This window comes from Bison bison, unplaced genomic scaffold, assembly GCF_000754665.1.
Source record: "Bison bison bison isolate TAMUID 2011002044 unplaced genomic scaffold, Bison_UMD1.0 scf7180017864280, whole genome shotgun sequence".
Lineage (NCBI taxonomy): Eukaryota > Metazoa > Chordata > Mammalia > Artiodactyla > Bovidae > Bison > Bison bison.
The window spans coordinates 4834948-4862474 of NW_011494852.1; the positions used below are offsets into that span (position 1 = coordinate 4834948).

Below are 27527 nucleotides of genomic sequence, written 5' to 3' on the forward strand. Positions count from 1 at the left end.
AAGATTTTTTTTGATATGGACTATTTTTAAAAGTTATTGAATTTGTTACTGTATTGCTTCTGTTTGGCCATAAGGTATGTGGGATCTCAGCTCTCCAACCAGGGATCAAATCCGTACCCCCTGCATTGGAAGGCAAAATCTTAACACTGGGCTACCAGGGAAGTCCTTGGGCTGATGGTTTATATAGGAGGGTAATAAGAATATGAGGGCTCGTTCTACTATACTTTCTACTTCTGCATATGTTTGAAGTGTTCCATAGTAAAGACAAAGTTTGAATTTTTAAAAACTTAGAAGCTAGAAGGAAGTATGCCAAAATGGTAACATTTATGTTTAAGGTAAATGTTTTTCCCTCCCATTTTCCTATATTCTCTGTATTCTATTTGGGCATTTTTACTCTTTTATAAGGATAAAACAAACAAAAATTTTATTAAGTTCTTTCATCCTTTTGTTCCTAGCATTTCCACTTTCTGTGTTAGGGCCATGAACTGACCACAATTTATAAGTGAAGGTCACTCAGTCGTGTCTGACTCTTTGCAACCCCATGGACTATACAGTCCATGGAATTCTCCAGGCCATAATATTGGGGTGGGTAGCTGTTCCCTTCTCCAAGGGATCTTCCCAACCCAGGGATCAAACCCAGATCTCCTGCATTGCAGGTGGATTCTTTACCGTCTGAGCCACCAGTGTTTTTTCAGACTGAAATTTATAGATTATCTGAAAAAACACTTATCTTTTTCCTTTTCAGTCATACCCTCAAATCTGTACACATGAAACTCTACCCTGTCTTGCCCTTGTCCTTGAAATTAGAATCTTCCACTTCAGAGGCCTTGGGCAAACTACTTTGTCTCTTTGACTCTCATCTTTCTTTTAATAAAATTTTTATTTACTTATTTGGCTGCACTGGGCCTAAGTTGCAGCATGTGAGCTCTTAGTTGCAGCATGTGGGATCTAGTTCCCTGATCAGGGATTGAACCGGCCCTGTGCACTGGAAGTGTGGAGTCTTAGCCACTGGACCACCAGGGAAGGCCCTCAATTTCTTTATCTTAAAGTAGAAAAATAAGCCAAATCAGAGGCACAGATGACAACGGACACAAACCCCAAGGCAGGGAACTAACACTTGGTGAATTTCAGGCAGTGTACTAGAGATTTTGCACACATGTATTCCTCTCAAAAATAGTTCTTTTAAGTAAGAAAAATATGACTACCTCAATATTAAGTGAATAAAGCATATGAACATGCAATTAATTTATTCAATTAATGAATATTTATTGAGCACCTACTATATATTAGGCACCATGCTGAAAGCAAAACCAGTGGTCAACAAATACGTGAACAATGGTCATCTCTATTCATCATAATCAAAGGAATGAAAGAGAAAACAAAAGTGACTTTTCCATTTTCACCCAGCCAATGGTGAACATTCAATAAATGTTAGAGGAATTCATGCGGTGCTTTGGGATCTCTTGTAAAGCGGGCAGATGCATAGATGCATAATCTTCCTGAAGGCACTTGAGTGATTTGTACAAAATGGCCTAAAATGTGTATTTATATTAAAAATGTCCAAACAGCAGAATGACGTACAACTAGTGACTGTGGTTTCTAAATACCATTTTGGACAGTACCAAAATAGCAGAAAGAAAAAGGACTCCTTAGAAAATGGCTACATCAAGGTGGGAACTAGGGAAATGAACAAGACGAGCTCGGGACAGCCTACTGTGGCCGACACCAGGCCAGTGATCAAAGACAAGTGTCCTTTTGACACTCCTGTGTCAAACCACACAGGGAACAATCTGAGCATCAATGAGAGTACAGCTTACATAGATTTAAATGTACTGAGTATGTTTCACATACATACCACCCTAAACTCACTGGTTACCATGGCAGTAGGCTAGAGAACCAGCTCATTATTTTGGAACCTTGCCTTTCTTTACATGGGTAACCAAACAGCAGTTTAGGGGATGTTTTTCTTTATCAAAGTATTCTAGCTAAAAAAGGAAAAAGAAATAATATATCATTTTGTAGTCCCTATTAACAGATTTACCAATTGAACATCAATGGCTGCTACATCATAGAAAGACATCTATTATGCTTCTCAATATTAACCACTTATAAGAAATCTTAACAACAAAAATTGAACCTCAATGTATCCTTGATATCAAGTACCAACTCATAGGAAATAACCAAGGATAGAGGAGCAGGTTAAACTGACCACTGGGATCTGCCAGCAAAAACCGAGGTTTAAAAAACTGTAAGGCAAACAAAATAGTTTTTTCAAAAATTAAATTGCTGGAGGCAAAAACAAGGATAAAGGAGAATACATAGACTGAGGCTTAAAAAACATATCAACTGCAATTTTTGGACATTATTTAGATCCTGATTAACTTTTTAAAAATTGACATTCATGAGACAATCAGAAAGGAACACTGCCTATCAGATATGCAATAGTATTAAGGCAGTACTCTCAATTTTTTTAAGGTGTGAAAATCTTTTGTAAAATTGTGATATATTTTAGAGATACATATTAAAATTTTTAATAGTTGAAATGATATATCTGGGTTTTATTTCAAAAACAACATGGAGTTGGAGGAGTTGGTGGAAATACAGATAAAACAAGCCTGGCCATAAAACGGTAATTATTGAAGTTGGTCATGGGAGCACTGGGTACATTGTAAGAGTCTGTGAGGATAGAAAACTTTAAAAAAGTATATACATTTTGATCTAACATTTCCACTTTTAGAAATTCATCTTCAGGATCTATTACACATATATAAAATAATGTATGTGCAAGGATATTATTGGATTGTTGGGAAGAGCAAAAATTAGTAAAAACTTAATTGATGAAGTTAAAGAAGTATGAAACACGTATGGAATACTATGCAGCTGTTATAAAAGAATAAGGCCACTATGTATCGATGTGGTCCAATCTTTAAGGTATATGGCTAAGCAAAACTATTCATAGAAATGTACAGAAATTTGCTACCACTTATATAAAACATTTTTATAAAGAGTGTTATGTGTATGTTTACACTTAAGCAAACAGAGAAATCAGGAAGTATATACATGAACTTGGTAGCAGTGATTGCTACATGAAGGGCGACAGGGTGAGAAGAATGTGTGAAGATTCACTTATGTGAATACAAAATTTAACTTGAAAATTTTTATCCTGTGCCTGCGTTTAAACTATTCAGTTATTTTTCTTTTTTGTGGCTGTGTCGCTTGGCAAGCAGGGTCTTAGTTCCTTGACCAAGGATGGTACCTGTGCCCCCTGCAGTGGAAGCACAGTCTTATCCACTGAAAGTCACTCAGTCATGTCCGACTCTTTGTGACGCCATGGACTGTATAGTCCATGGAATTCTCTACGCCAGAATACTGGACTGGGTAGCCTTTCCCTTCTCCAGGGGGTCTTCCCAACCATCGAACCCAGGTCTCCCTCACTGCAGGCAGATTCTTTACCAGCTGAGCCATAAGGGAAGCCCAAGAATACTGGAGTAGGCAGCCTATCCCTTCTCCAGCGGATCATCCTGACCCAGGAATCGAACTGGGGTTTCCTGCATTGCAGGCGGATTCTTTACCAACTGGGCTATGAGGGAAGCCCCATCCCACCAGGGAAGTCCCATGAGAGATAATTTTTAATGTCATAGCTTTGAGCCCTTCCAACTGTACATCCTAATCATTAAGCCACTTAAAGAAAAATGACATGCAGCACACTGCTTTCTAAACCCTTTGTAGGCAGTGGTATATGCAGAAAATGCAGGTATTTTGAATGAACACTCAGGATGACTGAGCAGATGGACGGCATCAGGGTGCAATGGGTATTCTGCCCCAGACACTGGGTGCAATGTGTATTCTGCCCCAGGCCACCACGAGGGCTGAGGGGATGTGTTTTCTAAGATTCTCAGATTCATTCACAGGCCCTGACCTGGAATCCCTGGAGTTGGATCAAGGCCTTTTCCCTCATTACCATCATATCCTGCAGTTACAGTATCAAAATTCTATTTAAAGAAAGCTGAATGCCAAAGAATTGATGCTTTTGAATTGTGGTGTTGGAGAAGACTCTTAAGAGTCCCTTGGATTGCAAGGAGATCCAACCAGCCCATCCTAAAGGAGATCAGTCCTGGGTGTTCACTGGAAGGATTGATGTTGAAGCTGAAACTCCAATACTTTGGCCACTTGATGCAAAGAGCTGACTCATTTGAAAAGACCCTGATGCTGGGAAAGATTGAGGGCAGGAGAAGGGGACGACAGAGGATGAGATGGTTGGATGGTATCACCACCTCAATGGACATGGGTTTGGGTGGACTCTGGGAGTTGGTGATGGACAGGGAGGCCTGGCGTGCTGTGATTCATGGGGTCGCAAAGAGTTGGACACGACTGAGCAACTGAACTGAACTGAACTGAATATTTAATCCAGAGATGGGTACAATTCCAGACATTCCATCTAAAATTAATTCTGATAAACTGGATTAGATTAACTGGAAATCTGATAAACTGGATTAAATTAACTGGAATTCTATTTATCTTCACAAATGATAATTATCTACAGTTTGTTCTTCAGGAGCTATCCTTGTTGAGTTTCTTTAATCATAATTTTATTTAGCCTTGATGATGAATTGGTAAGCTTCTCTCAGGGATTATTTGTTCTTTAAGGTTTTGTAGGTTAAACTGTTTTCTCTAAAGAGACAGAGCTTGGATGACTTTTTATGTTCTTTCACAATCACTGATTGTTCAGAAATCCCATATTTTCTTAAATCAATTTTGATATTTTTACAAAAATCCATTCTTTCTAGATTTCTAAATAGTCATGGATAGTAGCTATTTTTTAAAAATACCCCCTCCTCATTCATACTGCTAAATGTCTTTTTTCCTACATCAGCATTCTCAATTGTCTATTAAATTTGTTTTTAAACAATTTAATGTATTTTTTTATTTTTGGCTGTGCTGGGTCTTCATTGTTGCACATGGGCTTTCTCTAGTTGCGGTGCATGGGCTGCTCAGTAGTTGTGGCACACTGGCTTCGTTGCCTTGGGGTATGTAGAATCTTCCTGGATCAGGGATCAAACCCATGTTCCCTACACCGAAAGCTGGATTCTTTACCACTGGATCGCCAGGGAAGGTCTATTGTTAACTTTCAGTTTAGGTCTACTATTGTTTCTGATTTTATTGGCTTTTTCTTTTAATAATCATTCTTACTGTTAACTTGGGTTGATGTGATAATTCCCCCTTTTAGTTGACCACTCACTTAATGTGTTTAGTGTGATTGGCAAGGAGTAGATGCTGGAGATTTACTTGAATTCTTTAATCTACCTTTATACCTTGGGTTCTGATAGGAGTACAGCTTTGGTTACACCAAACTGTTTATTTATTTATTGACCATATCAGGCGTCATGCAGGATCAATCCCGTGCCTCCTGCAGTGCAAGTACAGGTTCTTAACCACTGGATCACCAAGGAAGTCCCATGAACTGGTTTTGATATGCAGAATTAACTGTCATTCACTTCTAGTTTGTAGTTTTAGTTTTGATTTTCTTGAAGTTACACTTGGAGGTGGTTTTAGATTCCTTAGTTGGGCAAATTTCTTTGACTACTCTTCTGTTACATTTCTAATCTTCAAATTTTACAACCCTTTAAATGAACATCTTATGATAATTACTTTGCTACTGTTTTTCAGAAGAGGTGGTTTTGAAGGTTTTTTCACATTTGATATATTCATAAGGCCCACCTCTTACATGAACTCCTGTTTTTTCACATTTGATATATTCATAAGGCCCACCTCTTACATGAACTCCTAACACCTTAATAGTAATATGTATGTATGCTTAGTCGCTCAGTCGTTTCCGACTCTTTGAGACCCCATGGACTGTAGCCCACCAGGCTCCTCTGTCCATGGGGTTCTCCAGGAAAGAATACTGGAGTGGGTTGCCATTCCCTTCTCCAGGGGATCTTCCTGATCCAGAGATTGAACCTGGGTCTCTGGCATTGCAGACAGATTCTTTACCATCTGAGCCACCCTAGGACTTATGTCCTTAACAGTAATACTGTTATTAATTAATGACAATACTTATTGAGCATGGGCTTATGTAAAATTTCTGACAGTCCTCACAAAAACTCTATTTAGATACACATAATTATCACTGCTTAAAAATAAATAAACTGAGGAACTCAGACACTGCATAATTTGTGCAATGTTGTATAGTCAGTAATTGGTGGAAGTGAGATAATGTTAATTAAATAAGGTAAATGGCAAAAGGCACAGCCATAAATACTGTAATAGGGTCATTTTCTATTAGGAATTCTCATAGTTTAATATATTTTGAGTGGTAATATGAGGCTTTTCTATATTCATATTAAATTTTTTCAGTATAAGCTCCCTGATTCCCTTAGTAAACAGTGAGTATGAGGCAAAAAGAATTCCCACATTTATTGAATTTTCTTGTGGTATGAGTTACCTGATGTTCCACAATAGAAGTGACAAATGAAGGTTCTCTGACAATAATTACATTACATTATGCATTATTTACTACTGAGCGAGGCATGAATTCCACATAAAGGCTTCCCTACGTCCCTAACACCAAGGCTTTCTAGCCAGTGTGAATTCTGTAGTGTTCGATGAGCTGTGAGCCAAGAATAAAGGCCTGCCCACATTCTCTACATTCATAAGGTTTGATACCAGGATGAATTCTCTGATGTTCAGTAAGTTGTGAACTACGAATGAAGGCCATTCCACATTCCCTACATTGATAGGGTTTCTCACAAGTATGAATTCGCTGGTGATGAGTCAGTTGTGAAACACGAATAAAGGCTTTCCCACATTCCTTGCATTCATAGGGCTTGTCACCTGTATGAATTCTTTGATGTTGAATAAGGTATGAACTACGACTGAAGGCCTTTCCACAGTCCTTACACTCATAGGGTCTGTCACCTGTATGAACTCTCTGATGTCGTGTAAGCTGTGCATGCTGTCTAAAGGCCTTCCCACATTCTTTACATTCATAGGGTTTCTCCCCAGAATGAATTCTTTGATGTCGAGTAACTTCTGAGCTATGAATAAAGCCCTTGCCACATTCCTTACATTCATAGGGTTTCTCCCCGGTATGAATTCTCTGATGTACAGTAAGTTGTGAATGCTGTCTAAAGGCCTTCCCACATTCTTTACACTGATAGGGTCTAGCACCTGTATGAATTCGCCGATGAACAGTAAGTTGTGAGCCACGAATAAAAGCCTTGCCACAGTCTTTACAGACGTAGGGTTTCTCACCTGTATGAGTCCTATGATGCAGAATAAGTTGTGAATGCTGTCGAAAGGTCTTTCCACATTCTTTACATTCGTAAGGTTTGACACCTGTATGAAGTCTCTGATGGAGAATGAGTTCTGAAGTTCGACCAAAGGCCTTCCCACACTCCTTGCAGTCATAAGGTTTCTCACCTGTATGAATTCTCTGATGTTGAACAAGGTGTGAGGTACGACTGAAGGCCTTCCCACATTCCTTACATTCAAAGGGCTTTTCACCAGTGTGAGTTTTCTGATGTTGAATAAGGTGTGAGCCACGGCTGAATGCTTTCCCACATTCATTACATTCAATCGATTTCTCACCAGTCTCACTGCTGGGATGTAGGGTGAGTGATGTATGCCCACACTCAAAAGTGGGCATGTTTCCATAGGTGATCTTCACTTGCTTAAAACAGCACTCATGATTTACTTGTTGTTTTTCAAACTGGCCTTTGTATGCCCAGTCTTCACCATAGCACTGAAGGCTTTCCATTAGCTCCCAATTGAATGACATGACTTCAAAGGTATCTTTCTGCAGAAATGTCTTACATCTTGACTCCAGGTCTGCAAAATGAAAAAAAGTAAATACAACTTGTTCTTTCCCTCTAAGAGAAATTTAAAAATTCTCCAGTAGATTAGAGAGACAAGAATGAAAATAATCACCATAATTGGTGAACTGCTTGTGTAAGCCTCAAATATTGCTGTGCAATGTCTAAAAAGCACATGAAGGCACAGATATGATGAGACCTCACATGGTGCCAGAAAGGAATAAGAAAACAAGTTAAACCGGTGGTTCTTAGTTCTGCCAGAGGACAGAATCGTCCAGAAAGCCTTGTAACAAAAGAAATGTTCTTCAAGAACCACCCCACACTGAACCAAAATCTTCAGGTGTAGGCACAAGACGTGTGTGTACATACTTCTCGAAATACAAAGTTAAGATTCACATAACGTGAAATTTCTCATTTAATCATTTTAAAGTGTACAATTCAGTGGTTTAGAGTACATTTCCAGTGTCATGCAATCACTGTCACTACCTAGCTCCAGAACGTTCTCATCACTCCAAATAAAAACACTGTGCCACAGACTCACAGACACAGAGAAGAGACTTGTGGAAGGGGGCGCGGGGGAGGGCTGGGATGGGAGTTTGGGACAAACAGATGCAAACTATTATATATAAAATGGATAAAGAACAAGGTCCTACTGTATAGCACTATATTCAATTTCCTGTAATAAATCATAATGGAAAAGAATATGAAAAGAATATACATATACATACACACAGATATATATATAACAATCACTTTATTGTACAGCAGAAACTAACAAAACATGTAAATCAACTGTATTTCAATAAAAAGAAAGAAACCCTGTGCCCATTAAGCAGCCACTCCCCATTCTCCAGTCCCTCCAGCCCCTGGCAATCACTAATGGCAGAGCAACACTAATTCTCTCTCTATGGATTTGCCTTTCAGGGCATTTCATACAAATAAGGCATCTATATTTTTAACACTTTCTACCATGTGATGCTAGTGCCAATCAAATGAAAATCTCTGCTTAAACTTTTTCATAGCCTCCCCACTGCACTTAGAATAAATTTCAAATTCAATGCCATGGTTCACAGGTTTTTGGCAAAGCAGGTCCCTGCTTGTCCTTGTAGTCATTCTGTTGCTCTATCTCCACCAAAGACAATGCATCTTCAAATTGAGTACTCTCCCCTTTCCTCCCTAAGTAACAAACCACAGCCCTCCTTTGAGCACCTAGAATAAATCTAGGTCTTTTCCATCTTAGATCTCTATCAGGAATCCTGTCCTGGACCCTTTACATGGCTGATTTTCTCTTCAGGTCTCAGATTAAAACACACTTTCAAAAGCTCTCAGCACTTTCACTGCCCAGGGTATGGGTTTCCCTGGTCAATCCTGCAAGCTGTGTGGTGTAGCCATTAAAAAAAAAAAAGAAGAAGAAGAAGATGGAAGGGGACTATGATCCAAGAAATGCAGGTGGCCTCTACAAGCTGGAAAAGGGCAAGAAAACCGATCTTTACCTACAGCCTACACAAAGGAATAAGCCCTTTGGACACCCTGAATTTACCCCAGTGAGATATATTTTGGATTTCTAATCTCTAGGACTGTGAGAAAATACATGTGTTGTTTTAAACCACCAAGTTTGTGGTAATGTGTTATACAAGGGTAGGAACCTAATACACACAGAAAGAAAACACTGAGTAACTCAATGTATCATGACTATTCAGTCTTAACTCTGGAGTCCAGTCTTCCAGGGAAATGTAAGATAGAGCCAAGTACAAAGAGAACCAGAAATCTGGTTCTTGGTTTCTGGGCTTTGAAGTACAGATGTCTTGCTAATTTAAGGCTAATTTAAGTGCATGGCAAATATAGTTTTGATTATATATACTTTTGTCCTCAAACATGGACTTTCAACTGCATCTCTGAATCAGGGGTTGGATTTTCTTTATAAGGCCAGATGATAATTATTTTAGGCTTTGTGGTTCAAGAGACAAAAATGAGGATGTTATGTAGGCACTTACATAATAAAAGAGAAAACAAATTGCTACACATTTTTTATTGATGAAATTCAAAGCATAATAATTTTTTTTTTTTGTAATACAGGTCAAAGAATGAGAAGCATAGAATTCTTTTCCGCAGAAGGTAACATTTCACTTAACTGGAATTCAAGGTTAGTGTTCTCCAGCATCAGAATTGATGGTAAATATTTATCTGTTAGTGCTGATCTGTAATCAGATTTTATGTATTTCACTTTCGAAAATGTTTCGTATAGATAGTTCTGCCAAATACTGATATAAATCCATAAGCATATGATTTTAATTATGTATATGCCTCTCTTACAAGGCATTTACAGGATTCAACAGGCTTATAGGCTATATAAAGACAGGTAGCAGGACAGATTTGGCCCATAGTTCATAGTGTGCAGATGACTGATTTATATCATTACTGTTAAGAATAATGCAAACTATACATTTATAAATTATAAAAATGACAGTATGAAGCAAGAATTTCAGATCACTAAAACAAGATTAGAGTGGGGTGAATCCAAGCAGAGGTGGCAAACTTTTTCTGTAAAGGCCTACATAGTAAATTTTTTTTAGGTTTTATGGACTACGTAAAGTGTATGTCACATATATATAATTTTAAACTCTTATGAAATATATAAGCCATTGTTAGCTTGTGGATGGTACAAAAAACTGGCCACAAGCTGGACATGACCCATAGATTGTAGTATGCCAACCCCTGGTCTAGGTCATAGTAGAGTAAAAGATGGTAAAGGTCTTAAGGTCTTACTTTGCTCAGAAAAAGAATTTCAAAGATACTATTTCATACCATCCAATCAAAGAAACCAGGTCTCCTTTGAGGAGTGGCTGATTTCAGGAGTGAGGCAAGAAAGACACAGGATAAACCCAGAGTATGTTGTAAGCACCAGAAAATAAGGAAGTAGTCAAAAACAGGAAGAGGGAATGCCAAAAGAACATAGGAGTCAACCTGAAGATGTTCCCAAATGGCCAAAGCTTTCCCAATGAGCAATTTGAACAACAAAATAAACAATGGTATTTCTGAACTACAACTCATAGGATACATAAATAAATAAATAGCCTATACTGATAGAAGTAAATCTCTGAATAATCAGGTGAATGAGAAAGGGGGTAGGGAAAGCCCTTTCACACAGAATTCCAATTAATAAATGCAGGGGAAATAAGGGACCCAAAATCAACACACAGCAACACTACTGTATTAAATGTTATAGATAAGATGGACACTAAAATTATAGTGGGCAAAGTGAGGAGAAATAGCATATCTCTGTAGCTGCGAAGTATCTCCCTCCAAGATAATTACCAATTACAGTTGGAAAAGTAGTAACCTTACAGGAAAGAAATATGGAAGAAACCTTAACCAAGTTGATCAAGTTAACACTACCAGTGATATTAACATCATATTGGGGGTTGCAATCCCTGATATGATGCACAGAGAAGGACACAATATCACTTCTGTGGTATTCCTGCCAAAGACGCATAACTTCAGTCTAATTGTAGAAAATACCAGAGAAACGCAAGTGAGAGACATTCTCCAAAAGAGAACTCATCAAAAGGATCAAGCTCATGAAAGACAGGAATTGTCACAGAGTGGAGGATGCTAAGGAGACACAACAGTTAAATGCAATGTGGGATCCCAGACTGGATCCTGGTGTAGAAGAAGGACATCAGGGGAAAAACTGATGAAATTCTAATAAGATCTGTAGATCAGTTAATAGTACTATACCGATGTTAATTTCCTGGCTTTGATAACTATACTATGATTATATAAAATTTTAACCCTGGGAAGCTGAGTGGAGGGTATTTGGGAATTCCTTGTAATAATTTTGCAAATTTTCTACAAGTCTAAACTAAAATGATTTCAAAATATTTCGGAAAAAAACTTTACCAGAAAGAAGGACTTCCCTGATGGTCCAGTGGCTAGGACTCTGAGCTCCCAGTGCAGGGGGCCTGGTTCAGTCCCTGGGTTAGCTCTCACATGCTGCAGTTAAGAGCTCCTGTACTGCCAGTTAAAGATCCTGTGCAGCCAAATAATTAAGTAAACAAATATTTAAAAACAAAATTTTTACTAAATGGAAAAAAATCCTATTTCAGTCTTTAGGTGGGAAGAGAAATGCAGGTTTAAGCACATTTCTTGAAAGTCAAGTTAAAGATTATTGTACCTCTAAATTGCTTGAAAGGCAATAAAATGTGAAGGAAACAAATAAAAAGAATGAGGAACAGAAAATATAAAATAAGACAGCAGGAATAAGAATAGACATATGAATGATCACAAATGAGAATGGATTAAATTCTATTAAAATTGATTAAAAAAGCAAACTAATTCTGATTATAGGGACACACTTAAAATGGCAATTTTTAAAAAGGATAAGCAAAGATACACCATAATTTTTTAAACTAACAAAAACAGGGCACTTTATATTAATATCAGAAAAACTAGAATTCAAGAATAAAAGCATTAAGTGGCAAAATGAAGGATGGACTGTACTGCAAATACAATTTGCAACAAGGATCTATATTTCACCTTTATATTAATAAAAATGTTGTATGTAGTAGCAAAATATATAATACAATTAACAGCTCTCCGAATTTGACAGTACAAGTACAGAGAACGTTAAAAGGACATCCAGACTCTAAACCATATAATAAAAAGGCTTAAAGAGGTGAATGTACCATCCAAAGAACACTAGTTTTAAATACACATGGAATATTTCCCCAAACTGGAACAACTTAACTTATTGACAACACTGGAAGAAAAAAGGCAGTGGAATGAGTTCTTTGGGCTGAGAAAAAACTCTTGCCAACACAGATTTCCATACTCAGTGAAAATATCCTACAAGAAAGAAGGTAGAATAAAGACATTTTCACGTGGTCAGAAACTGAGAGAATTTGTCAACAGCAGACCTACACAAAAGGAAATCTTAAGGGTGTTCTTCAGATAGAGGAAAAAATGCTCCCAGAGGGAAATAAATGACAACAATACAAAGAAGTCAGGAGGTTGTAACTGATAACCAAGTATTCAAAGGCTCCAACTCTATCGAGCAAGTGCCAGTTACAAATACTTGCTAACATTTATTTAGTTATTGTTATGGCCTGGCATTGTTCTGGGCATTTTCACATACTAACTCACAAAGAAGCCACAATAACTACATGAGGAAGGCACTATTTTTAATCATATTTGCAGAGGAGAAAACTGAGGCACAGAGAATTGAAGTAACTGACCTAAACTCATAGATCTAGTAAGTGACTGAGCCAGGATGTGAACTCACAAAATCTGATTCTAGAGTATTCCCTCAGTCATTCTACATCCTAACCTCTCAAAAGGTAAGAGAATAAATGGATTGCTAAATTAGGTAAAGCAAGAAGCTGCTTTAAGAAAATAAGTATTTTTTAAGGAATGAAGACATTTGCAGAAAAAATGATGCTAAGAACAGGTGAAAAGAAAGAAAGGGGCACATTCCTTTTTGAAATGAGATGAAACATGAGAGAAGAAAGAACAAGAAGGAGTTAATGGGGATAAGGGTGAGGTTCCCTTGGAAGTGGATGCTCTGTTCTTTATGGCCTCATGTCTCAGGCTTTTCTTCCTTAGCAGGGTTTTGAGGGAGTTTCCTAACAATAACTCAAGTTACTGTGATGAGTTAACACTCCTGCAGGGCTGTCATTGCCAGTGACTTCCCACCACTGGATCAGCTCTCACTCACCTGGGCACCATGGTCCTGTCATATCATTCACAACCATCCAGGGTTCCTTCCCTTGCTCCAGTAAGGAGACAACATCGGGCTTAGAAATGGAAAGTCCTGTTTATAGGAAAAGAAATGGGGCATGATCATGCTGTTCCCAAACTCCAACCCAGTCCCCGGTCGCTGAGGAAGAGAGGCCGTTACACAAAGGGAGGTGTGAAGGCTGTCCGCAGGTTAGGAAGGTGGAAGTACCAAGGCACTATCCATTTGCACTGCAATGAAGCAGTAAACAATTCTCTTGGAGACAGAGCAGGAACTTAGCCAGCCACTTGTCAGTCTTCCTAGAAATTCACCATGAAGAAACCAGAAACTGCATTCTCCATTTGCTTTCTCCTTCTCCCCAATCCTCACTCTTCCTGGCCCTACTCTATGCCCAGCTGTGCCCTAGTTTACCTGTATTGCATGTGTGTGCTTGTGTGAGTGCTCAGTCGCTCAGTCATGTCTGACTCTTTGCAGTCGCATGGACTGTGGCCCTTCAGGCCCCTCTGTGTCCATGGACTTTTCCATGAAAGAATACTGGAGTGGGTTGTTGCCATTTCTTCCTCCAGGGGATGTTCCCAACCCAGGGATCAAACCCATGTCTCCTGCATTCTTTACCACTGATCCACCTGGGACGTAAGGACTGTGTTACCCTGATCTTATTATTTCTCACTGGGTTTGGTGGGTGGAAAGCATCAGTGGGCAGGAAGAGACAGTCCAGGATATTTATTTTTCCTCTCCCCTCCTCCTTTGACCCAGGAGTTCTGGATACAGCTACACCTGCTGCTAGCCAGCCCTTCTCCACGGCTTGTGCTCTCACCATTTTCCAGTGGCAGTCTTTCCTCCCTTGACCCCCTCCAGCCAGAGTGGATAACAGCCTCCCACTGCTGTAGTCCCTGGCAGCCATCTTTCCTGGCTGCTCCTGTATTATACAATGTCCTTACCTAGTGAGACCAAGTTGCCAAAGTTTTCCAAAGTCACCTCCCTGTACAGGTCCCTCTGGGCAGGTTCCAGGTACTTCCATTCTTCCTGAGAGAACTCTATAGCCACATCCCTAAATGTCACCAATCCCTGAAACAATAAACCCAGGCACTACCAATAAATGAAATGACTTTTATATTTTAAATTACAAAATTTTTCAAAATCCACAGAAGTATAGAGTATAGTATAATGGTCCCCATGCATCCATTACTCTGCTTCAGTCATTTAAGAGGCTTTACACATTTCCATTTTTTACCCTTGGTGTTTTCTGAGGTGAATCCCACATACAAAATTATAGTATTTCACTCACAAATACTTTAGTATCTAACAGATTAGACTTAAAAAATTTTTTTAAGATTTATTTATATATATTTTGGCTGTGCTGGGTCTTCGTTGCTGAGCATGGGCTTTCTCTAGTTACGGTGGGTGGGGGATACTCTTCGTCGTGGTGCTTGGGCTTCTCATTGTGGTGGCTTCTCTTGTAACAGAGCATGGGCTCTAGGGCATGCGGGCTTCAGTGGTTGCAGCACGCAGGCTCTAGAGCACTGGTTTAGTAATTGTGGCACACGGGCTTAGTCGCTTCATGGCATATGGGATCGTCCCAGACCAGGGATTGAACTGGTGTCCCTCACATTGCAAGGCAGAGTCTTAACCACTGGCCCACCAGGGAATAACCAGAATATCACTATCACATGGAATAAAATTAACAACAGTTTCCTAATAACTAGATCAAGTCAAGTTTCAAATTGCCTTAATTTTCTCAGAAGATATATTTTTTTTCCAGAAATGATTTTTGACAGTTGGTTTGTTGAAATCAGGATTCAAACAAAATCCACCCCTTGAAACTAGTTTATAGACTTCCTGTATCTCTCAAGTCTCTAACAGCCCCTTTAAAAAGTTTTATTGCTATTTATTCATTAAACAAACATTTGAATCAGTAGCATTTCCCAGATTCTGCATTTAGCTCATCACATCTTCATGGTAGTGTTTAATACGCTGCTCTACTTCCATATTTTTTAAAGGGTCATAAATATGTTAGAGGTTGTACTGTGTTCTTCTTGTAGCGTCTCATTAGGAGACACATAATGACTGGTTGTCTCATTTTTAATGAGGTTAAAATTCATGCAGTTGCGAGAAATAGAAAAATTAAAGCCTTTCCAATGTGAGACACTCCTAGGTACAAAGCCTTTCTGAAGAAAGGCATCTTCTTGTTGTTCAGTCTCTCAGTCGTGTCTGACTCTTTGTGACCCCATGGACTGCAGCACACCAGGCTTCCCTGTCCTTCACCATCTCCTGGAGTTTGCTCAAACTCATGTCCACTGAGTCGGTGAGACACTCCTAGGTATAAAGCCTCTTTGAAGAAAGGCATCTTCTACCAGCTCCCTAAGGACTACCACATAACAAACCAATTAAGTTAATTCAATGGGGAAAGATTAGTCTGTTAACAAATAGTGCTGGAATAAGTGAGTATCTAAATGCAAATTAACTCAAAATAGATTGTAGATATAAATGTAAAAGCTAAAATCATAAAACTTTTAGAAGAAAACATAGGAGTACATCTTCTCAGCCTTGGTCGAGCAATGGTTTCTTAGGCATGGCACCAACCACCAAAAATAAACAAAAAGAACAAAAGAACAAGAAGATAAAATAAATTTCATCAAAATTAAAAACTTTTGTTCTGCAAATAATTTCATAAAGAAAGTGAAAATCCAACCCACAAAACTGAGAGAAAATACTGGCAATTTGTATATCAGATAAGAGACTTGAATCCAGAATATATAAAGAACTCTTACAACTCAATGATAAAAAAGACAACTTAATTTTAAACTAACCAAAGAATCTGAAGAGATTTCTCCCAAGAAGATATACAAATGGCCAATAAGCATATGAAAAGATGCTCAACATCACTGATTATTGGGCGAATGCAAATCAGAACCACAATACAATGGTACTTCACATCCATTAGGATGGCTATTATGAAAAACAGAAGAAAACAAAACAAAAAAACTTCCAAAAACACATTTCAGTGAAGATGTGGAGAAACTAGAATCCTCTTAGATTGCTGGTAGGAATGTAAAATGGGGTAGCCACTTTGGAAAACAGTTGTGACAGTTCCTCAAAATGTTAGAGAGTTATCAAGTTACCCAGAAGTTCCACTCCTAGGTACAGAGAAAAGCATCCACCTAAAAACACTGGTATATACTGATGTTTACAGCAGCATTATTCATGATAGCCAAAAAGTAGAAGCAATTCAAATGTCCAAAGACTGATGAGTTGATGAACAAAATGTGGTCTACAATATCCATGGAATATTGCTTGCTATAAAAATTAACAAAGTACAAATACATGCTATATGATAGAAGTTTGAAAACATACTGAGAAGAAAAATCACACATAAAAGATCAAATATTGGATGACTCCTTTATACAAAAAGTCCAGAATAGGCAATTTCATAGAGACAGAAAGTAAATTAGTGGTTGTCAGGGGAAAAGGAAGGGAGTTTGGGAGTGATGGCTAATGCAAACAGGATTATTATTTTTTGGTAGTGATATAAATGTTCTAAAATGGCTGTGCTGACAGCTGCACAACTCTGCAAATATACTAAAAACCACTGAACAATACACTTATATGGATGACTTTCACTGTATGTGAATTATATATATATATAATAAATAAAGCTGTTAGTGCTACTGAAGGCTTTTGTTAATGCTGGTTAAATCTACTAAAATATACCACATTAGAAATTAAAAGAGAGAAAATGTTTAAATTACTATCAATTTATTTAAATAACTAATAATAAGCCTGTTACATGTTAATATAAATAATGCATTTGATGAAAAATAACCGTCAAAATAAAAAAGAATTTAGTAGCACTGTTTTATATTTTTGCAAATCTCTAATGACTGGCTGAATGAAAGAGATTTTCATACCTTCTGTATTCAACCAGTTGGTCAACTTAATTTAATTTTATTTTTTGGCCACGCCACATGGCTTGCAGGATCTTAGCTTCCCACCCAGGGACTGAACCTGGGCCACGGTCGTGAAAGCCTGGAATCCTAACCACTGGGCCACCAGGGAATTCCCCCGTCTGTTAGGATGACACATTTCATATAGCTTCTGAGAAATTCCACTGTACACTCATTAGAGTTGTGAGTGAAAAAAGGAAATAATGTGTTAGTATTATTATTGAAGTAATTTTGGCCCCTAGACCTCCTGAAAGGGTCTCAAAGGCTTCCTGGACCACTTTAAGAATGGCTGACCTAGCGCTACACAATTTAACATGAAAGACTTGAAAATACACTGTGCTGAGTAAAACAATCTGGTAAAAAATAGAGTATGATAAGTGTACATCAAATTAAAAAATGGCAAACTCTAAAAGTAAAAAGTAAAAACTCAAAAGCAAATTGTTTAGTAGGCATCCATGTGGGTTTCCCAGGTGGCGCTAGTGGTAAAGAATCCGTCTGCCAATGCAGGAGACATAAGAGACGCAGATTTGACCCCTGAGTTGGGAAGATCCGCTGGAGGAGGGCATGGCAACCCACTCCGGTACTCTTGCTTGAAGAATACCATGGACAGAGAAGTCTGGCAGGCTACAGTCCATAGGGTCACAAAGAGTCAGACACAACTGAAGTGACTCAGCACACACGCATGCATGAATCCATGTATGGCAAAATTATTATAAGAATCAAAGTAAAAAAAAATAAGAATTAAAGTACCAACAAACACAAAATTAAACAGTCATTAACACTGGCAAGGCAGGCCTTCCCTGGTGGTCCAGTGGTTAAGAATCCACCTCGCAATGCAGGGGACACTGGTTCAGTCCCTGATCCAGGAAGATCCCACATGCTGCAGGGCAACTAAGCCCCTGGGCCACAACTACTGAAGCCTGAGCCCTAGAACCTGTGCTTTGCAATAAGAGAAGACACCGCAGTGAGAAGCCTGTGCGCAACTCCAGAGTAGCTCCACTTGCCGCAACTAAAGCCCTCACATAAAAACGAAGATCTGGCGCAGCCACAGATAAATAAATAAATAAAAAAACACCGGCAAGGCAGTATATGTGAAGGGATATGGGAGGGGTTCCTCAGATGGTACATTAAGCTGAGTGATGAATATACCAACATTCATTTTATTATTCTTTATATCACATGCATGTTATAGATAGGTTTTTGTATATATTCTTTGATAGTGTGAAATGTTTTATGATTTTTATGGGGGAGGTGACATTTAAAAATCAAAGAGAAAAAAAGAAACTACTTGGGTTAGTGGAAAAGGTCAAGGTTATCTTCTTTTTGGCTCTATTTAGCCACGGTTCTGATAAGGGCAGCTCTCGTATTTCTCTCAAGAGAATATACTTCTGCTCCATTGGTGCTCTGGTAAGAACACTGCTGGAGAAGAGAGGGCAACCAGAAGTAGGGTCGGGGGGGCATCATCATTCATTCCCTGCAATGGAGGAACTGAGAGCAGGTTATCGAATGGGGCTCAAGCAAGACATTCATTTTATTATTCTTTATATCACATAAGACAGGAAAATTTCAGGATAAGGAACACAAATGTTGATATTATTTCAAGAATAGAGGAAATTTCCACTTACCTGGATCATGGCTTTTAGAACCACCTGTCCTGCTTGGATTTCTTTAGATTCTTCTGTTGAACAAGTGAAAAGTCCTGAAAAAACAGAGTAGGGGGGAGAAGGGGCACATCTCATAAACTGAGCTTAATTAGAGACAGCATTTATTTAGGCTTCTCTAGTAGCTCTGACCGGAGAAGGCAATGGCACCCCACTCCAGTACTCTTCCCTGGAAAATCCCATGGATGGAAGAGCCTGGTGGGCTGTAGTCCATGGGGTCGCTAGGAGTCGGACATGACTGAGCAACTTCACTTTCACTTTTCACTTTCCTGCATTGGAGAAGGAAATGGCAACCCACTCCAGTGTTCTTGTCTGGAGAATCCCAGGGACGGGGGAGCCTGGTGGGCTGCTGTCTATGGGGTCGCACAGAGTCGGATACGACTGAAGCCACTTAGCAGCAGCAGCAATAGCTCTGACAGTAAAGCATCTGCCTGCAATGCAGCAGACCAAAGTTTGATCCCTGGGTTGGGAAGATTCCCTGGAGAAGGAAATGGCAACCCACTCCAGTATCCTTGCCTGGAAAATTCCATGGACAAAGGAGCGTGGCGGGCTGTACAGTCCATGGGGTCTCAAAGAGTCGGACACAACTGAGTTTTTTTTTTTTTTTTTTTAGCCATAAACCACCTAAACAGACAAGCTTAAAACAACTGTACTTCCGGGGTCCCTGCTTGGCTTCTTTTGCCACCTCCTTGACTCCCCACACAACACTAATACCAAGAACTAATGAGTTAACAAAACCCAGCCCTTTCCTAGACCATAGGGAAACTGAAAGATGGAATCAAGGTGAATGTGCTCCATCATTCACACAGAATCCAAGCATCTCAGCAGGTGGGGTTCCGGCTGGGACAGTCTCTGTCCCAGAGACTGGGATAGCATCACCTATTGTTAATGCTAATCTATACCCCAGATGGGGCCTAGACAGCTCCCAGTCATTCCAAGCAGACCTTCCTTTGTGGCTGAGGCAAGGAAGATTGCAACAGACTCACTCAGCCTTCATGTGAGGACAGTGCCTACAGACTGGGACCTACAGGCTAGGAGCAGAGCACACCTGAGCAGGCCAAACCTTATGAGAAAGACATCCTTAGACAAAGTCTTCCAGCTTTTCTGGGCTCAACAGGCAAAACCTCTTGGGTATGTCCCTGGCTCTGCGTTCTCTTTCCAAGTCCAAAAAGGGGCCACACCATCCATATGAAGGGCTCTGTCAAAGCCTCCAACCAGAGCTGGACTAACCAGATAGGAGCAAGGAAACCACAGTAATACAGGCATCTTACAAGCATACGGGCACATCCAGAATACTGACCTGAGTGAGAACTCAGTTCCTAGAAGCCTTTTGGCCAGGCAATCCTTATTTTCCACCTAAGCCCTCTCCACTGCTTTCCTGAAGAATAAGATTCCTTCTGTGGCTGGCAGCTGCTGAGGCTGGTGGAGAGCAGCCTACTTCAAAATTAGGAGAATGCAGGGAGGGGGTTGTTTTGGTCTGTCTGTGTTTTTGGCTGCACTGAGCAGCATGCAGAATCTTAGTTTCCTGACCAAGGATCAAACCTGCAACCCCTGCAGTGGAAACTCAGATTCTTTTTTTTAATTATCTTTACTTTCAGATTCTTTTTCTTTGAAGTTAAAATTATTCATTTATTCACAAATAGTTATTGATCACATACTATGTGCTCAGCATTGGGGGATATCATCATTGCATAAGCACAAATTATAATCTTATGTGAAGAATTATTATTATAACCTCATCTAGCATTATACAAATATGTACTTTGTAACTCTTAAGTGCTCTGCAAAACAGCAGCAGTAAAGAGTATATGGCAGTTGGATGGAAGCTCTAATTCTTAATGACTGAACTGCAGGGAAGTCCCAGAACTCAGGGTTTTTTTTTTTTTTTTAAAGAGGCTGGTTCTAATTAGAGAGGCAAGGAGCTTACTATGGTGAGGAGAGTCAGAAGGAAGACTAAATCATTGAGGGGTGATGTCAAGAAGATTTCAGAATGTGATCTGGGGCCCCCAAATCAGAGAATTTAATAGACAAAAAAAGGACGGAAGGTGGCTCAGTAGTAAAGAATCCACCTGCCAAACAGGAGACATGGGTTCACTCCCTGGGTTGGGAAGATCCTCTGGAGAAGGAAATGGCAACCCACTCCAGTAGTCTTTCCTGGAAATCCCATGGACAGAGGAGCCCAGCAGGCTCCAGTCCATGGACTGACGAAGAGCTGGTCCTGATTGAGCGCACACACATGGAAGGGGATAGAAGAGCACTCTGAGCAGAGTGAAGAGTAGTGGCAAAAACAGTGGACCAAACGTAGATGGTGTGTTTGGAGAGCAGAGAATACTGGGAATAACTTGTATAGTTTGGGGCAGAGTTCAGACCAGTGCTGTCTTATAGAACCTTTGTGATGGGGGAAATCTACACATCTTGTTCTGTCAATAACGCAGCCAATAGCCACATGTGGCAAACTAAGCATTTGCAATGTGGCTAGTCTGACCCAGGAACTGAGTTCTTAATTTAATTTTAGTTAATCTGGATTTAAATTTAATTAATTCTAGAATCTAGAGGAAGATGGCTCAGCGGTCAAGAATCTGCCTACAATGCAGGAGTTGCAAAAGACGTAAATTCAATCCCTGGGTAGGGAAGACCCCCTAGAGTAGGAAATGGCAACCTACTCCAGTATTCTTGCCTGGAGAACTTCCATGGACAGAGGAGCCTGGTGGGCTACCGTCCATAGTGTCATGAAGAACTGGACACAACCAAAGTGACTGAGCATGCATGCACTACATAATGCATGTAGATAATGCTTACAACGTTAACTATGAGGACAGGTCTCATCATCACTGTGAATGGCACCTGCCACAGTGATTGAAGGATAAAGGTGACCAATGAATACTGATCAAATATATAAAAGTTTGATTTTCACCAGAAATTAATGGAAGGCCACTGAAGAACTTAAAGAAGGAAGAGATAGGGCCAATATGGCCAGATTATTTTTGTGGAGAGGAGTAAAACTGGAGTCAGGGAGATCAACTGAAAGGTGATTGTCCTTTCCCAAACAAAGGGCCTGACCCAAGACAGTGACAGCGGAAACAGGAAGGGGATGAATTCAAGATGTTGGAGAAGTAAAATCAACAGGCTCTGGCATCTGACTGAATATGCACGCAGAGAGAGAAAAAAAGAGTCAGGAATTCTTTCCTATGTTCCTACCTCAGTTGGCATGGTTCTACATGTAAGGAAGATAACAAATCCAGCCCCTCTCCCACGGATCTCAAGTTCTAATGGAAAAAGTAACAAATATTGAAACACTGACGTTGATATTCCTGTTTATATGTAAAGAGGTCAAAGTTCTGTGGAGGGAAATAAAACAGTTAAGGAGAGACAGGGAGCACTGGGGGAATGAAGAGCAGCCCGAGGATGCTTTTCACTGGGAAGATGACACGTGGTACACAGATATCTAGGGGAAGTGCAGTGCTAGCAGAGGGAAAAACAAATGCAAAGGCCTCAAGACAAGAGCAGGTTTCTCTGCCAACAAAGAGGAAGGAGACTAGAGTGGTTGGAATGGGGTGAGTGAGAAAAAGGCCAGAGAGGAAGATGGAAGTTGGATCACATGGGGTTTATAGGCCATTGTAAGAACTTTGATTTTTATTCTTGAGTAAGACAGGAAGCCACTGAAACATTTTAAGCCAAGGATTGACATGATCTAATTTTCATTTAAAAGGATCACTCAGGACTTCCCTGGCGGTCCAGTGGCCAAGACTCCAGGCTCCCAATGCAGGAGGCCTGGTTTGATTCCTGGTTAGGGAACTGTATCCCACATGCCACAACTAAGACCCAGAGAAGCCAGATAAATAAATAAGTAAATATATATATATTTTTTGAAAAGGGATTATTCATGGAAAAATGGACTAAGACGATGGGGGTGGGGGGTGGGGTGTGTGTGTGTGGGATTGCCAAAGCAGGGAGACCAGTGAGAAGGTTACTGCAGTAATCCTGGCAAGGGATGAAGGGCTTGTGTTAGGGTGGTATGGTTGCAGGGGAGGTGATGAGAACTGATCAAAATCTAGATATTCTCTGTAGGAAGAGCTGACGGGATTTGCTGACTTTAGGTATTAAAAAAAAAAAGAGGCCAAGAAGATGCTAAGGTTTTTAGCTTGAGCGATTAGAAGTATAAAGCTGCCCTTTTTTTGACTGCACCACATGACTTGTGAGAATCTTAGTTCTCCAACCAGGGATTGAACCCAGGCCCACAGCAGTGAAAGCCCAAGGCTTAACCACTGAACCACCAAGGAATTCTCATGAAGTTGACATTTTTTAACACAATGGACTATGACAGAAGCGTGTTTGGATGGATCAATTACGGGTTCTGTTTTACCTTTTACGTCAATCCTTGAGATGATTATTATACATCCAAGTGGAAATACCAAATGTCCATTAGATGTTTGATCTTGGAGTTCAGAGAAAGTCTAAATGCAGGAATATAAAACTGGAAGTTACTGATGTTCAGTTGATATTTAAAGCTCTGATACTAAATAAGATTGCCTACGGAAGAGTGAAAGGAAGGAATAAAAAAGGTAGAAGACCTGAAGATAAGATGAATTCTGAAGATAAAGGACAGAGATATGGAAGAGAGATCCAGAAGACCTAAAGTATGTCTAAACTATGATATGAGTGACAGTCAAGTGCCTTTGGGAACTTGGGTACTGAAGGAGCTTAATCTACGTAGTTCTAGAGCCACTGAGGGACTGACTGAGAGCTCCTGGTTCCCAGAGGACGTAAGCTTTCATATAAAAGGCTTCCTGTTGCCTGCATCTCCTCACTCACCTGGGCTTCCCAGGTGGTGGTAGTGGTAAAGAAAATGCCTGCCAGTGCAGGAGGCATAAGCAGGAGGATTCAATCCCTGGTCAGGAAGATCCCCTGGTGGAGAACATGGCAACCGATGGCAGTATTCTTGCCTGAAAAATCCCCATGGAAAGAGGAGCCTGGTTGGCTACAGTCCATAGGGTTGCAAAGAGTCAGACACAACTAAAGTGACCCCACACGCACACACTCACTCACCTATGCACAGGCCTTTTGTCAGTCTCTCTCCTCAGCCCAGGATGTCTTCCTTCTTCTAAAAAGAATTCACACCTAATATCCAGAAGCAACTTCTATACATAGAAAAAGAAATGGGTCTTAGCCAGTGTGGTAGACTTTACTAATTTAATTACTAAAGTTTCACCATTATCCAGTTTTTCAAGCATCTAGTTTTCCTCTCACTTTTGGGCACACAGATGACATTTTCCAGTCCCCTGTAGCTGTTGTTTAGTCGCCAAGTCGTGACTCGCCACCCCATAGACACTAGTCAGCCAGGCTCCTCTATCCGTGAGATTTCCCAGGCAAGAATACTGGACTGGATCGCCAGCGCCTGGGTAGGGGTAGTGGGAGACGTCGCTGGTCATGAGCACGTCTATATAGGTGTTGTCACCTTACATCAGTGACCTGTTCCTGAAAAAGCAGTCATCCTGAGTAAAAACTCCAACTCGGAGCATCTTTCCCAATATTTAAAATGTGGAAAAATAAAATGTACCACATTTTAACACAAAGCCCCCAAATAATTTCTAAACATAATTAAATACAAAAAAACCTACATATAAATAAGAAACTACTGTATTAAGATGAAAATTTCTTAAAACATTACTTCCTGATCACTGATTATTATGGCTATTGACAACCAGTTATTCCTTTTGTTGACAAGCCAACCTATACCTTTGTCAAAATACTCACATGACACTGATATTTTACTAAGTGAATTTCTGATGTAACTTGAAACTTTTCCTGTATGTCATATTTTTATATGTATTGAACTTTATGGACATAAACATAAATTTTTCCAGTCTAAAATCAACCCAAAATCTACACAGAGGTATGTACAATCCTGGGCAATGGTCAAGATTCTGAGTCAGACAACAGCATATTAAATAAATGAAAGATTTCTATAAAATGGTAATGCTGAGTACTCACAAATTTAGTAGTAATAAAGTAGTTCATAACATAGAAAATATTCAAGATATGGCTAGTGAAATAAAAGATTACAAAACAACTGGGCATCATGTGGTCTCATTTGTAAAATACACGTATATATCAAAGTAGACAAGATAGAAAAACCAGACTGAACACATCTGGGAAGTTTTGTGTGTTTTGCTTTTTGGCTGTGCCATGTGAGGCATGTGGGATCTTAGTTCCTTGACCAGGGATCAAACCTGCACCCCTTGCGGTGGAGGCACTAGAAGTGTGGAATCTTAACTACTAGACAGCCAGTAGAAGTCCCTCTGGAAATTTTTATCCTTACAGATTACTTTGGTTGTTTCTGGGTTGTGATTGTCAATTTTCTTAGTTTTACTTAAGTGTATTTTTTCAATAACCACGCATTAATTTTTAAATATAACCTATGCTCCCCCGTCCCTGGGATTCTCCAGGCAAGAACACTGGAGTGGGTTGCCATTTCCTTCTCCAATGCATGAAAGTGAAAAGTGAAAGTGAAGTTGCTCAGTCGTGTCTGACTCTTCGTGCCCCCATGGACTACAGCCTACCAGGCTTCTCCATCCATGGGATGGTTGAGTATTGGAGTGGGGTGCCATCGCCTTCTCCGACAAGTAGCAGATGAAAAAGAAAGTACTTTTCTAAGAATCTTCCTTTGAATATGAAATAATAGCTCAGGATATTCAAAAGCAGTTCTCTTTCACAGAATGGCTTTTGTTATTTTTACTTGGTCAGTTCCCAATAGTTGCAAACTTCTTGATTTGGTAACTACATTTATGTGGCTGGAAAAGAACCTAAAAGTCACTGAGGCCAAGTCCTGTGTATAGTGATGCTTCCTTTCAGCTCTTCTTGCCAGATGGGTTTATGATGTTTTTGTAACCTGCCCTATTGGCCTCAGGGTTCTCTGAACAGCTATAGAGGCACCTTGCTCCTCTTGTCATATTTTGGATTTCTGAAAATTAGAATGAAAATTGCAGGAAATACAGGTGACTCAATTCACCTCCTCAGAGTTCTTATGGGATCAGTTTGACTTAGATGTGATGACATGACAATGACTGCTCTCTGGTCATACAAATATCTTCCTCCTAAGAATTCATACAGCGTAATAGCAGAGTGAACTAGTGCCCTTTATCATCCTTTGCTTTGGACATTTGTATACCAGTTTTATCTCCCATATTATATTATCTGTAATTTAAAAATAGAGACTCACTTTTTTAAAGTATTTTGTCTCCCTGTGTTCTAGGTTAGGATTTTGCATATTTGTAATTCTTAATAAATGTCTAATGCCTGACCCAAAGGAATTCATTATAAAAAGTCCAAATGGAAAAAACAAAAAAAAAAGTCCAAATGGGAGAGGATATATGTGTATGTATGGCTGATTCATTTTGCTGTACAACTAACACATTGTAAAGCAACTATATTCCAATAAAAGTTAATTTAAAATAAATAAAAATAGAATTATCATATGATCTATCAAAAAAAGAGAGACATAGGTCTATGCTAACAGAACTCTTTGCTGCAGAGATGGTATAAAAGAGAAACAGAACAATTTGACAGTAAAAAAATGAACATCAGGAAAGTAGCTGTACTTTCCTGTATTAAAATGTACCATAAAGCCTCATTAATTAAAAAAAGTGTGGCAGTAGTTCATAAACAGAAAAACCAGTGGAAGAGACCCAAAGGCCTATAAAGAGAACCAAGTATATAAGGACATTTAGTATATGATAGAGATCACATTTCAAATCACTGGGGCAAAGAAAATTTTTAATAAATGGTGCTAGGAAAACTGTAGAGCCCTTTAGAAAATACAAAATTAAATCCATACCCCAAGATTAAACTCCAAATGGATCAGGGTGCTTGATGTAAAAGATGAAACCCTACAATTATTAGAAGATAACACATGTAAATTCCCCTTTAATTCTGAGATCAAGAAAGGCTTTCAAAATCTAGAAACAATAAAGGAAAATACTGGTAATTTGACTATATAAAATTAAAAACATTCAATGGAAAAAAAAATAACATAAACAGAGTCAAAAGTGTGTGTTAGTCACTCAGTAGTATCCAACTCTTCGACCCCTTGGACTGTAGCTGGCCAGGCTCTTCTGTCCATGGGATTTCCCCGGCCAGAATACTGGAGTGGGTTGCCATTCCCTTCTCCAGAGGATCTTCCTGACCCAGGGACAGAACCCGGGTTTCCTGCATTGCAGACAGCTTCTTTACTGCTGAGCCACCAGGGAAGCAAAGTCAAAAGATAGTTGTCAAACAGGGAGAAAATATTGAACATTTGCACCATACATCACAGATGAGGAACTAATACTCCTAATGTGTAAAGAATTCTTAAACATGTGACAAAGCATCAAAAAAA

General features: G+C 39.5%; 2 protein-coding genes across 6 annotated transcripts in view; one reads left to right on the plus strand and one right to left on the minus strand.

Moving 5' to 3' along the window:
* The window catches only part of ZNF146 (zinc finger protein 146), a 69338-nt gene that overhangs the window by 15694 nt on the left and 26117 nt on the right, over positions 1–27527 (plus strand). The window contains exon 2 of the mRNA XM_010849063.1: positions 9891–9957. The gene's annotated coding sequence lies outside the window, so the exon portion shown is untranslated. The remainder of the gene's footprint in view (positions 1–9890; positions 9958–27527) is intronic.
* The window catches only part of ZNF565 (zinc finger protein 565), a 26290-nt gene continuing 5154 nt past the window's right edge, over positions 6392–27527 (minus strand). Inside the window, exons 2-7 of one of the 5 annotated variants that reach the window (XM_010849068.1) lie at positions 24200–24291; positions 23517–23607; positions 19118–19191; positions 14490–14616; positions 13528–13623; positions 6404–7830 (exon numbers count right to left, since the gene is read on the minus strand). In XM_010849068.1, coding sequence (XP_010847370.1) covers positions 6578–7830; positions 13528–13623; positions 14490–14616; positions 19118–19126 — 1485 coding nt within the window. In that variant the 5' untranslated portion in view covers positions 19127–19191; positions 23517–23607; positions 24200–24291 and the 3' untranslated portion in view covers positions 6404–6577. Of the gene's footprint in view, positions 7831–13527; positions 13624–14489; positions 14617–19117; positions 19192–23516; positions 23608–24199; positions 24292–26987; positions 27171–27527 lie in introns of those variants that run through there. The other 4 variants (XM_010849070.1, XM_010849067.1, XM_010849069.1 and 1 more) reach the window with 4 other exon arrangements.